The 14,679-nt window shown below is 38.5% G+C and overlaps 1 protein-coding gene across 14 annotated transcripts in view; it reads right to left on the reverse strand.

Moving 5' to 3' along the window:
- Positions 1 to 495: 495 nt before the first annotated feature.
- The window catches only part of LOC126197486 (WD repeat-containing protein 76-like), a 400,466-nt gene continuing 386,282 nt past the window's right edge, over positions 496 to 14,679 (reverse strand). For 13 of the 14 annotated variants that reach the window (XM_049934649.1, XM_049934650.1, XM_049934651.1 and 10 more), the window contains one exon: positions 496 to 784. In XM_049934649.1, coding sequence (XP_049790606.1) covers positions 638 to 784 — 147 coding nt within the window. In that variant the 3' untranslated portion in view covers positions 496 to 637. The remainder of the gene's footprint in view (positions 785 to 14,679) is intronic. The other variant, XR_007539941.1, reaches the window with a different exon arrangement.

Raw genomic sequence — 14,679 nt, forward strand, 5'->3', positions numbered from 1 at the left:
GAAAACTACCTCAAACCGGCCTACAAAAAGTACCTTAACTACAGCGCATGCGCTTCACGTGAGATTTTCAATGGTCTTGCGATCTCTCCGTGAAAACTGTTGGTCTTAGACAAAAAATAAATAGGAACTTTTTTTGTAACAAATTCAATTCAGTTTAATTGTGTACTGAGACATGTTTTCATCAGAGTGTGTGGTTTTCGAGCTATTAAAGACACACGTACCAAAGTAATATTAAACATGTTCTAACTCGGAAACCATCAGTATTAGGGCATATGTCCATATGAAGTTTTTTGTTCAGAATCACTAGTACTATCGCACAACAAAGCATGTACCTTTCCTCCTGACTCGCCCTGTATGTAAAAGAGCTCGTGCGTATTTTTCTGCATCCCAACAGATTAGCAACACTTTTTCTTTATTGTTCTGGTTCCACTTATTGACAGTGTTGACAAATTGACAATTTTTACTAAGTAAGAAAACATACATAAAAATGCACTATTATGTGTTTCAACTGAAATTTTAATTTTGCACGAACAATCAATAAAAAGGTTAAAAATCAGGGAAAGGTGCTTTAAAAAGTAAGTACATCTTCATTAACAAAAAGTGTTCGCTGTATGAAACTGGTGCCTCAAACAAATATTTACACAAAAGCATATATTCTGCCAGAGCTGCTGCCACCAACAAAAGCCAGCTGAGTTGGATGAAATTCGCAAACAGAGAGAACCACCTGAAGTTCTGGATCCATGAGTTCATGAACTATTTTTCCATGAATACCGTACAGCTGCACCTAAAAATCAAAAAATTAATTTTAATTTCAAAAACTGAATACAATAACATGTACACTTCAATATGAAACGACGACGCCACTACAGATACCAAAAATTAGGAAGTTTCAGAACTATCACAGACTAGACCTGCTGCCTTAGAAGTTCACAATGATCATCTTGTAAACTAAATTATTTTTCCACTTCATGTCACAAATGGTGTCATAACCAATTCTGACCTCTCAGCAAGTCGTCGTCATATGCAATGTAGTGTGTCAGATAGTACAGAACTTACCTAAACAAGTCCTTGTTTTTAATGACATATTAAAGCATTTGTGGTAATAACTGTAATGCATAGTTGATCCTCTGTTTGGTGAGATGGATTTTGTTCAGTCATATGATTGCCTGTTCTTCATATGCTCCATCAAAGTAAAACTGCACAACAGAAAATTGTACCACATGCAAGTGTTCAGTTTCATTTTAACAAGCTACACTAGAACACATCCATATCATCTGATGACTTGCTAACAAGTCGAAACTTCTTGTGATACCGTTTGTGTGAACTGAGGCTCAAAAATAAATAAAATAATTTTGTTTCCATAGCTATGTTCTCTTAAAGGTATCGCAAGAGAATAAGAAGCATACTGATGTGTATACGTGGGTAAGTTATATTTGAGAATGATTAATAAAACGGTCTTAATCAGTGTCAGTCTTATTTGAAGACTTCCAAAACTTGTACAACATTTTATTCTGAATGATATAAAGAACTCTACCAGTCACATCCAAAATTTCTGTTACAATTTATTGTTCACAGAATGATGCTGTGTATATCGTAATGGACTAAATGAAGAATAAGGTCCACTATATTAATAAAAATCTGCAGGTCAGTAATTTAAATGGAAAAGCTTTATGAAAAACAGGCAATCATGTGACTGAAAAAAATCCATCTCACCAAATAGAGGATCAACTATGCATTACAGTTATTACCACAAATGCTTTAGTACGTCATTAAAAACAAGGACTTGTTTAGGTAAGTTTTGTACTATCTATCGCACTACATTGCCTTCAAATGAGTTGCCTGTTACATTAATGAGGTAGTTGACCTATTACAATATTGTGTACAATGGTTAGAGATACTGTGCACAAATGTCACAGTATTCACAAAAGTCATCTTAACTAAGTTAAAATGCGATTTTTGGGTCTTACAGACAGATCTGAATCTGATACTGGCATATTTTTGTAGGTAATGAGAATATTTACACATGCATAACAGGTATTGCAATAACTGACTTTCTGAGAAGCTTCAAAGTTGAGGTCAGGGCAGTGTGTCACTAGCAGAGCACTCTACTGCTTTCCTGGAGGTATGATAAAAAATTTGAGTTCAACATGTGTCATCAATCATGGTTAAATTTTACAAGTACTTTTTATTCTTGCATTTTTGTTAAAGTCCGGTCTTCATCTACTTAATCAGCTCGACATGCTGACTACTGGAGATTGCTCTACAAGCTGAAAATGGATTGTCCAACATGCTGTCAAAACACAATTAAAGAAAGTAATCTTAATCGAGAGTTCTTTATCCTGATACGTTACTCAGGCATTTGCAGATACCTCTTAAGCAGGAGACTTACACTAATGAACCAAAACATTATGACCTGTTGGATGTCGCCTGCTAGCATTGCAGGCACACGATGGGGTAACGAAAGTACATGATCGGAGCAGACACAGAGGGGGGATCACACTAATGAACATAAGTGCTATAAATCCATTGACATGTGCAATTTTGACAAAGGGCAGATTATTATTTTGCAGAACCTATGAATGAGTATCTCAAACGGCAAAGCTGGTCAAATGTCCACGTGCTACTGTCATTAGCATATACAGAAATAGGTAAAAAGACAATGAAACTACAACTAGAAGCTAAATGGTTGGATGTCCACGACTTCTCAGAATGTGGGGTTTAGAGGCCTGTCTGTGATCTGTGGCATCTCTGCCGAAAGAGCACAATGGCGAAAGAGCACAATGCTTGTGCATGCAGAAGTGTTTTAGAGCACACATTCATCATATATTGTTGAAAATGAAGTTCCAGGGCAGACCTCCCATACATGTTCACTTATTGACAGAACGATATCATCAATTACGATTGCGATGGACACGGCACCAACAGGATTCAATAGTTGATCAAGGGAAACATGTCAGCTCTACAAGTGAATCATATTTTTGCTACACTAGGTCAATGGTCATCTCTATAAATGCTGTCATCGAGGTGAACAGTGTACCAAAACATGCAGCATGCCACAGCTGCAGTTTGGTGGGAGAAGTATCATGCTATGAGACTTGCATAGGACCTGTGGCAGTAATCAAAGACATGCTGACAGCTGCAAATCACCTGCGTCCCTTCACGTTTTATGTCTTACCAGATGGCTATGTCATCTTTCAGGAGTATAACTGTCCATGTCTCTAAGCCAGAACCGTGCTACAGTGGTTCAAGGAGCATTATAATGAACTCACGTTGATGTCTCAGTGACAAAATCTGCCTGATCTAAATCCTATGGAACCCTATTGGGTCACTATTGGGCATCATCACTGAAGATGCAAATCAGTGGCCTATTATTTATGCAAATTACATGACCCATGCATAAACATCTAATGCAACATACCTCCATAAACCTACCAACAAACTGTCTAACCCCTGATACTTGGAATCAGATATGTATTTTGTATCAAAGATGGACAAACAAGTACATGATCATGTTTTGGCTCATCAGTGTAATTTTGAAACACATAAGAACAATTTAAAATAACTTTGAGAAATTCTTCTCCAAATAATATGCTGTCTTCTTGTAATTCACCATAAGGATTTTTTGGTCTTCATTACAATTGATGAAAGTACTGAAGTTACAGAAACAGAACCGATGTTCTGTGTGTTCTGATTAACTATGTGACAATGTATCATTTGCGAAACACCAGAACAATTGCAGTTCCTTAATGCTTATCTACAATTCCAGAAGTTATGAGCTCTTGTGTATCTACTGCTGCTTTTGAAAATTCTACAAGGGTTGAATGAAAAGTAATGCCTCCACCTTCATTAATTGGGTTTGGATGGGAATATTTTAATAAATCAAACACAGAAATAATCCTTAGAATGAGATCTTTAATTACCAATATTCACTTTTCCACATAATAACCAGCCAATTGGATACATTTCTGCCAATGAAGAACAAGTTTTCTGGAGCCGTTGCAGAAGAAGTCAACACACTGTTTCCGCAACCACAGTCTCACAGTTCTCTCAACATCTTCATGAGAAGCATTATGACGTCCCCGCAAATCGTCTTTCATTATCGGTAACAGATTGAAGTCAAATGGTGCTAAATCTGGACTGTGTGGAGGATGCCGTACGGTGGTGAGATTCAATCCCTGAAGTTCTGCTGTGGTGGCACGTGAAGTGTGTGGTTTGGCATTGTCATGTTGGAGGAAAACATTTCCCTTTTCCTTTTGGACCCTTGTTGACTGTTGTTTCAGAGTTCGCAGTGTTGTGATTTAACGCTCTGAATTTATTATTGTTTTACGATCAAGGAAATCAACATGGATAACACCATTTGCGTCCCAGAACACTGTGGCCATGATTTTTCCAGCTGACAGCTGTGTCTTTAATTTCTTTTTCTGGGGCGAGTCTGTGTTGATATTCCATAGATTGATGTTTCGTCTCCGGGTCGTAATGGTGTACCCACGTTTCGTCTCCTGTCACAACTGAATGGACAAAGGCGTCTCCTTCATTCTCATAAAGTGAGAGGAGTTCCCGGCAAATTTCAAGTCTGTGCGCTTTCATTTCAGGAGTCAGCATCCGGGGCACCCACTGTGCACAAATCTTCCGATAGCCAAGCAAAGCAATAATGTGACCCACACGTTCTTGAGAAATGCCAATTGTGCTTGCAATTTCTCTGTGAGTGATGACGATCTTCCTGAATCAATCTGTCAACATTCTGCTTGTGATACTCAGTAGTTGCTGTCACAGGATGTCCAACTCTGTCTGTCACACAGGTCAGATGTTCCCGCCTGAACATCTTCAAACTTACTCGCCCAACGACACACAGTACTCACATCAACACAATTACCATAAACTGCTTTCATTCTCTGATGAATCTCCTTTGGGGTGACACCTTCTGCTGTCAAGACTTCAATGACTCCACGTTGCTTAAATCGCATTGACCGACTGTCTGCGCAGGGTTCCATACTTAACACTGTAGCAATACAACCGTTCAGTGCTAAGGCTTACCACCAACTGGAGCTGTAGAAAAGAGGCTACAGAACAAGCCAGTACCTGCCACATACCAACGCTGCCAACTGTTGAAGAGTTACGAAGGTGGAGGCATTACTTTTCAGTCAACCCTCTTATTATTGTTACTGTTCCATGTCACTATTTTGTGCCATGCTGTATCACGTCAGGTCAGTATTTTGCAATAGTGTATGTTTTGTCACTGCATGAGCCCTTGGATAATTGATTACTTTAAGCATAATGTTGTTATAACCATCAGTTAAGTTCTTGTTTGACCTGAAATTAGTTTACCAAACAAATCTGTACGTCCAGTTATGCTAAACAAAACATGCAGGTTCAAATATATATGCCTTTATTTAAAAAAACTAGCTGAAAAAGACCAGCTTCACGTGGTTTTTAATTTCATTTGTTCTCTTCCAACATTCCAGATCACTCTATAACACAGTAAGAATAGAATGTCAAATCAAGCACCTTTCAGCTGTCTCATTTCCAAACTCTTAATTTATTGGGCTACCTGTTTCAGTGATACATTACGCTATCTTCAGGTCCCCTGACTAATGTGTAGGAAGATTCCAACCTCGGTTACGGTCAACAGCCAGCAGATGATGTTTGAAGTGATCACTGTATCAAAAATCTACAGATACCAGTTTTTGAATGCTGTCCCCTATTTTGACCAGAACCATGGTTGGTATCTTCCTACACATCAGTCAGGGGACTTGAAGATTTCATAATATATCACTGAAACTGGTAACACAATAAATTAAGTTAGAAAATTAGATGGCTGGAAGGCATTTGATTTCACATTATGTACTGAACAGATAATGTCCTGCAAACCATCTCTGAAAAGATGGACATAGACATTATAAAATTGTTAGTATGCCATGTTAAAATTTTTAATTGCTATGTACTCTTAAAGTCACTAAACTATTCGTCAATAAGCCAATTTGAAATATAGTACTCTGCCAGTCATTTCTTTATAGAACACATTTTAGAACAGTTGAAAACATTCGTCAACATTCAAAAACGTCTATAGAAGCTCAACAACATAGATAAATCTCAAATTCTTTCCCTTAAAATATACACTGATGAGAAAGATGGAACATGTCCTGGTGAAAATACTCTCAATACAGCCCTATTTAATTAAAGAAAACTGTGCTTTGTGTTCACTATATTTCATACTTAATTAACTTATTCTATCACAACACTTTCTTATAAACTACTTTCGTCATCTTGCTATTTATTAAGCAGATACATAATTCTTTCAGTATCCCATCCCAAGAGCAAGCTACATGAAAGTGACAATGAGAAAAGCATTTGTCTCTCGAATTAATATGACAACATGTGGTTTTTCCTTGCCCACCCAACCTTCACTACATCCTAGTACACCCCTATGCCACTCCCAATCCCATGCCATAAGGATCATATCCCTGTGGAAGCCCCCGGGTGCAAGACTAGCCCACTCCACCCACTGAGCACTCCTCATTCCAGTCCTGCCACAGGCTTATCCTCCTCCATCAGAGGCTGGGCCAACTGAGAAAGCAGCCATGCTGTGTACTAGCTCTGTTGCAACTGCTGTTAAGCACGCACAACATGCAGTTGAACTGTGCAGATAGGAATTAACCTTACAACACCTAATCCATTCCAGAAATCAATCTGGCCTCCACCTACAGTAACCTACTGTCCCCACACTATCCACCCAACAGTTTCTGCCCCCTATTACCTCCTCCCAACTCTCATCCCCTGATCTTCATCGTGCACTGCTCTCTGCCAATGCATCCACCAGTCTTTTTCCTTCTCTGCATTCCACTCCCTTTTTTCCCTTTCCCTCCCTCCCCCACAGCCTCCGGATACTAAATTACATAGCCTTTTCTGCCACCTCTAGTCCCTGCACACACTGCCAGACAGCACTGTTTCATCTTCCCTCATCCGTACCCTGCTATCCATCCCCCTTCCCCACTCTATTACAAATTATTGCTCCCGTTCGACGCATTTCACTTCCAGTCTGGGTTGAGCAACCAAAGAGACCAGTCATGTATGTCTGAGGTGTGAATTCGTGTGTGTTTTTCCTTTTCTGATGAAGGTTTTGGCCAATGGCTTGTTTTGTAACCACCTTTTCGTTGTGCCTGTCTGCAACTCAACGTGTACTCTTTTACAGTGAACAGCAATCTATCCTTCCCGTAATTGTTACCTGATAAATGTAATTATAAAGTCAGACATTCCCCAAATATATGATACTCTAGCTATTATAGTTATTTCTCAAAGCCCATGCACTTTACTTGCCTCAATTTTCTGAAACAATCATCCACTGCTCAATTAAGTCATTACAGATTTGTAGAAATTATCAATTTCAAACACAGCTACCATACTTGTAAATAGGTAATTTAAAGCCAAAGCATCCTAAATAGTTCTCTAATCTTTTTTACTCTGTTAACAAGCCCTGTATTATGTAAACAAAGTCATTGTTGCAGCATAGAACTCATTTCAATAGTAAATTACTATCTTACAGTTTTCTAAATTAATATGCAACTAATGAAATTATAAAATATCCTTTCATCTGCCTAAGAATACCCCCCCTCCACCTTCCCCAAAAATTCCCAGTCCTGGTTTCAAAATCTTACAAGCTCATACTGTAATCTTCTATTGTCTTTGCAAGAGTCAATGCAAGTAACTACGCAGGTAATACCTCAACCTCAACGAAAGTTTGCAGCTCATATTATGTAAAGTGTATCAAAGTTTGCAGTTAGCAATCAACAAGCTAAATTATCTGCAAGAGTTTCTGTTCAGATGTTGTTATGGAGTGAGTGTATGAAAGTATGTCTGCCATCAGAAATCGTTCAATTAACATCTATGTCATTCAGTATCTCTGTGAACTACTTTGATATGGACAAGAACGGCATTCATTAGTTTGGATCTTATAGATGTGTTGTCAACATGTGCCATACTAAATCTTTATAGTGACTTTAGTAGAGGACTGTGATTAGTGGAAGGTGGTGGTCTGTTACATGTGTTACCACTGAACTGTCACTGATTGTATGGGTTAGCTTGGTTTTCATGGATATAAATGTAAGAATTAAGAAACTACTCACTGATCAGAAAATCAAACTAAATTTAATCAACGGGTTAACAAGTAGAACTAAATACAATGATGGTGTATCCATTATTGTCTAACAACAGTCAACACCCAAAAAGTTTTCAATTTTGAGGCCATGAACTTTGTTACCAAAAAGAAGAGCTTACCACCAGATTAGCACCATTACAACTGCTTCGTTAATACGGCAACAAGAAGAATTTTATGCTGCCAATTTCAGGGGCTTGCTTGTTTGTAGTTGAGCAAAATGTGTTACACTTTTGGGTAGAAACTACACCAGAATAAGTTTTAATCTGATTTTCAGCATAATGATTTTATTTCACTTTAGTATCCAACCCTTACTGGTTGGAGTCTTTACAGAATCACACTCCCATGTATTAAACAACTTTATATGTATGATTACTTTATAAATAAGATAATGCGTTAAATATTTTCCTTCAAACATGTAAGTGCGGAGACGTTTTGGAAAGGTTTGAAATTACGCTTCAGGTTTGCTGGGTCACTAAATGTTCTAATTATGAAACAATGGACGAATATAAAGGGGTAATTTGCACACCATTTTACGCAGAAGCTAGTTTTTCTCGCATCTCAAGATTTATGACATCATGTCTCCTAAACTGTGTGTTGCATTAGGATGTAATTTTGTAGCACATTCATTGGTATATGCGGATACTGTCATAAAGGTAACTCAAGTTCAAAATAATGAATTACAAATTTTTTATGCTCACCATAAATAAAATCATGAGTTTACTCTTGCACTGGTCTTTAGTTAGTATCCTGCAACTTGAGCCATTTTTTACTTTCTGTGTGTATATCAAGTTAAACCACAAATTTTGCAATGGCTTTAAATGTTTGTAGCTGTGCGACAAACGCAAAAGCAAGGAACAATGCACTGGGTGAAATCATAGTCTTCACACACAGTGTCTTTATTCCCTTCTTGCCTTTTTACCATCTGTATCCCAAACATGGCTGCACATTGCGAGAGACCTTGTTGGATGATGTTTCTTCACAGCAGGTAGAATTATTGATGGAAAATGTTGGCCAATCAATCACCTGGGATCTGCACTTTAGGAGGGACAACCTGCTACTTCTGAAACAATCCCCTCTTCTGGTGTTTTGAAATCATGTTCTCAATAGCAGAAACACAGAACTCTAGGGGACTTCTTTACCTCCTTTTTATGGAGCATATGCATTCTACAAAGCAAGTTCTATGAGATGGAAAAATATTTTCTTGTAATACTTCTTTCCCCTTTTAAAAGTCACTGGGTCGTTAGCCAAGTGCTGATCTACTTTGTCTACTCTGCTCATTGTGTGCAATGACAGCTACTAGCTTCAACATTTCTCTGCATCTTTTATCTACAGCTTCCATTTCAGCCTTGTGAATTTTTGTCAAAATAGAAACATCTGCTGTCCTATCGAATTACTGTAACTTTTCCCCTCCATAAAGCAACAACTTCCCTCTTCTTTAATTTCTTACGATGAAATGATAGAGGCACGTCTCTTCTTTGCAAAGGCACAGTTCCATATGTGACAGTTCTCTAAACAAGTCAGCAAGTTGAGGGGACATGTAATGGTTATCAATGGTAAGGTTATAGCCTTTATTCGAAAGTGGTTTTATCAGTGTCATTAGTACAAGTTGACTGTAGCATTCATCACAGAGTGTCAAATTTCCTTCCTTTTCCTGTGTATTTAAATGACACCACACATACCCAGTTTAGTATTCTCAAAATGTGAACATCTTGATGCCAAACCTTGCCCTTTTCTGTGGTCAGTGCTCTATCTATAAAAGTCATTATTACACCTCTGTCTGGTATGCACAAGCTTTTGAAATTGTTATTGAGATGGTGAAGTATAGGTTAGTTTTACTTAGCTTCACCTGTGGGTGGTTCACAGGATTGTACACACACACACACACACAAAAAAAAACACGGCATTTTTTGGCCTCACCACAATGCTTTGAGGCAGTACACCAGCGATAAACTCATTTCATTGCTGATAGTCGTTCCAATGGGAAACCTGTTGCACTTTATACTTTGTGACAACGATGTTTATGAAGTCTTCAATGACCTGTTCCACATCACACGACATTGTTGGCAAAGTTGTTCACTTGATGAATAGCAGGGTTTCCCGTGGACGGAAATTTTTGAGGAGCTGCCTGGAGCACAGTTGACATATTTATCTCCTACCGCTGGAGAGCTTTTGTTAAACCATTGCCTAACAAACTTTCTTCACTTTCAGTCTCCAACAAAAAAAGTAACATTAAAATATTCTGCAGTTTCTGAGCCACTAAAGTCAATGTCAAATTCAGTATCACTACGGTCACAACCTGAACAACAATAAAAGACAGAAGATGAAAGGACGTGTTTTGTTGTCCAAAGCTGCAGACAGTGAAGGCAATATCTAGTGGCAGAACCACAACCAAAACAACAGCCAGGCTACAAATGTAGAACTGGATTCTCTTTAGCGGCCGAAAACTGAATTAGTACTGAAACAAATATAACGAGGTTTTCATTTTCCAATTTAGGACTTCAAAGGGTTAAACTTTTAACATACGACTATACCTCTTAACAAGTAAATTACGAGAGTATTTTAATTTGGTCAATAACTATGCAAAATATGAAAAAATAAAATATCTGTTGCTCCTGGAAGCTATTAGATAGACAACCAGCAATAGTACTAGGTTTGTGTACAATCACTTAGTAATATACATAGAACACAAAGGAATTCTTTTCACTTTGCTGTCTGTGAATATCAAAAAGTTTAATCACACAGAATTTCATTTAGTGCCAATCCTTTTAAATTATTTCATACAAGCAATACAAAGAATAAGGATTAAGCTGACTGCTGTAAACCAGTTCTGGACCTGTGCAGCTATTATTCTGCCTGTGGCTGGACATCTACTACTACTACTACTACTACTACTATTACTACAGAATACTTTACAGAAAAAAATCTTGCAAGCAGGTAATAGATTAGTCTTTGAACCTCTCACATGATTTCTCAAAACAAATTCAGAAATATGGATGAGAAAACTCAAATTAGAGGTTTCTTGATTAAGGTAAATACTGCCAGTTAAATACACAATTTTTGGATAAAGGCTGGAACCGAGTAGTATCACTCCCTATACAAACAAAAACACACTAAACATGTAATTACAACAGCTTTTATCTTCATAAAAATCCACATTTTTCATGGCGCAAGTGAGAAAACAAATCTTTGGGTTGATGGCTGCTCTGTTTTGCATTACCCACTTCCAGCATTCCTCAAAACACCTACAGAAAAATTTGTTGTGTCTCTCTCAATGTTTTCAAAGGATATAATTTATGAGCTCCAAACATGAGTGACTCATTTTCAGTTAGCTTTGGGCATAGTCATTTGATTCTTAAATTTCTTGTGTGTGTATGTCCTTACTAGACACAGTTCAGCATCTTAACGACTATGTAGTGTACAATTCTGCAGTCTTTAGTATTGATAGGAACTGTGACAGCTGCATTCGGATGCAGGTGGAGTTGGTGATTATTCACTCACAGCTCCAGGTGGTGGTAAACGCAGTCACACAGCTCGAGGCTGTTGCCAATAGACATCACAGGAAAGCAGCGGGGAGGGGTAACAGAAGGGCTGTCCTGCATGCCCCACATGTTGTCCACTTGGTCAACTAATGTGGCTGCCCTGGCTACAGCCTGCACTGAGGTTGACCCCTTACCCTTGGTCACATGAGAAGTCTCATCACAAAGTGTACCAGACAGCAAAAAGACTTTCTGGGGGAGGTGGGGACTGAAATGCCTCACCAGTGCATCTGACAAACAGGTTTAAAGTGCTATCTCTGGTTGATCAATATCCGGAAACTATACAGTTGTTTGTCCTCTTTTGGAAGAAGCACCTCAGCCTTCAAGAACCAGGCAGAGACAAGAGGGTGAGATAACTGGTGGTTGGAGCTCCAATGTCAGGTGTGTAATGAGGCTCCTCAGGGACATAGCTGCCAAGGAGGGGAGAAGTCCAGTGCGCCCTCTATGTACGTACCAGGGGGGGTGGGGAGTCATCCCAGATGTGGCCAGGTCTTGCCAGATGCCATGAAGAGTGTAGTATGTGGTTAACTGCAGGTGGTGGCTAATGTTGGTACTAATTACCGTATTTACTCGAATCTAAGCCGCACTTTTTTTCCGGTTTTTGTAATCCAAAAAACCACCTGCGGCTTAGAATCAAGTGCAAAGCAAGCGGGAGTTCTGAAAAATGTTGGTGGGTGCCGCCACAACTAACTTCTGCCGTCGAATATATGTAGCGCTACAAAGGCATGATTTGTAGGCACAAAGATAAATACTGGCAACAAAACCTCTGCGTCAGTAAATAAATTAAAAAAAAAAAGGTTGAAGACGAGCCTTTTTCCTCCGCCCCAAGTTTCGACCACTGCGTTTTGGTACATTATCCAACGAAGTAAATACAAATTCCGTATTGTTCATCTTTGAATGTAGCTGCATTTCAATGTACTACAAAAATGCGACTGGCAAGACTGTTTGCGATATTTGTCAATATGGCCAACTCTGCGTTCTGAATTTTTTCCTACCTGTGAGAAGAGATGGTTGCTAATAGGAACTTCTATGAATTGTGAATCACTTGCAGTATTCTCCTCACCATAAGAATAATACGAATATAAACATTTTGCCATGTATTGTTTCGTGTTTGCTACTATCTCATTTAAATCCTGTCTGCCTAATAAACTACGAAACTAGAGTGAGACAACAGCAAACGCGGAAGAATATACATATCATGTAATGTTTATATTCGTATTATTCTTATGCCTAATAGTGATACAGTCAGAAATGAAGCACGGCAATTTACTAGATTTTTAAATCTAAGATGACTAATTTCTGTGCAGAATGTAATGAACTAAAAAGCCGCCTGCAAAGATTTTCAAACGGAGAAAAATTTTCGCTAAAATTTCGTTCAGAACATCATCTATCATACGCAGTCTATTATTTGGTTCTTGTTGATCATTATCAAAGAAAGCAGTAGTGTAAGTAACAACAAATGTTTCGCTAATGAGACGATTCCTCTCTATTTTTTATTTGTAAGCGGCGGTAGCGCGCACAAAAGCAGGCCATGCCGCGAGCGGCGACAGGCCGTAAACACGCACAATCAGAATGCGACAAACAATGCATGACACAGTACAGTAATGCATTTTCAGCTTAGAGTGACGTAAACACCTATAACAAAGAAAACGGCGCTTATCAGATCAAAGAAAAATAAGCAATCAATTCAAACCAGACGAGGCACGTGAAAAAGGAAGGGTACCCATATAAATACGGACGGAGCACCTGACGCATAGCAATGGCTACCTGGTAAACCTTAACTGCTAAGCTTACGACTCGAACCAAACTACTGCAGCTGTATCGTCATTCATTCGACCTAAATTGTGTCTCATATTACAATTACACAAACTTCGTTTTGATTTGGAGGTGGGACCTAAAACTTTTCTCTCCCCTTGAATTTCGAGTCTCAAATTTCAGGTGCGGCTTAGACTCGGGAAAATTTTTTTTTCCTTGATTTCGAGTCTCATTTTTCAGGTGCGGCTTAGATTCGAGTAAATACGGTATGTGTGCTACTTTGAATCTGAAGAGATTCTCTTTGGTTTCTGGTGAACTGGTAAAGACTGCCCGTGTTGCTTGCAATATGAATGCAGAGTTCTTATCTGTAGCATCAGTGCCAGGATTGACTGTGGATCTTTGGTACAGAGTCAAGTAGACGGTCCAAATAAGCTGACAGTTCTGCAACTGTGTGCCATAGGGTGGTAGGATGTTGGATGGCAGGCTGAAGGGCATATAGGAAGAACAGAAAGGATTTCGGTCTCAAAAGGTGCACGTCAAACAGAGGACAAGGCTGACCTACAAACCACATGTATTGTAACAGTAAATTACTGTAGCTGCAAGAAGAAAGAACCAGAGATCCAACACAAGTAGTTATAGGTACTGAAAGATGGCTGAAGCTAGAGAAATTCAGTCAACATTGCTGCTAAGGACATAATGGTGTTCAGAATGGATAGGTTAAATACAGCTGGGCGTGACGTGTTTGTTGCTGTTAGAAGTAGTCTATACTGTAGCAAAACTGAAGCAGATAGTTCCTGTGAGTTAGTATGGGTACAGGTTACACTTGTCAACCAGAACAAATTAATAATTGGTGCCTTTTACTGACCTCCCAACTCGTATGATACTATTGTTGAACAGTTCATATAAAATTTGACTCATTTCAATACCCGAATCATACAATCTACCATCGATATGTTGGTGAAAATAAATGTTTAGAGTCAGCAGTAGCCATAAAACATCACCCAAAATCTTACTAAATGCTTTCTCTGACAATTATTTTGAACAATTAGTTCAGCAGCCTATTCAAATTAAAAATGATTGTGAAAACATGCTATACCTCTCAGTAACAAATAATCCAGAGTAAATAGGGAGCAATATGATGGATACAGGGATTATTTATCCCAAGGTCACAGTAGAGAGACTGAATAATGTAACATTCAAATTCACCAAAAATAAACACAAAATAGATCTATTTCG

Source organism: Schistocerca nitens, chromosome 1 (genome assembly GCF_023898315.1).
Source record: "Schistocerca nitens isolate TAMUIC-IGC-003100 chromosome 1, iqSchNite1.1, whole genome shotgun sequence".
In the NCBI taxonomy this organism is placed as follows: domain Eukaryota; kingdom Metazoa; phylum Arthropoda; class Insecta; order Orthoptera; family Acrididae; genus Schistocerca; species Schistocerca nitens.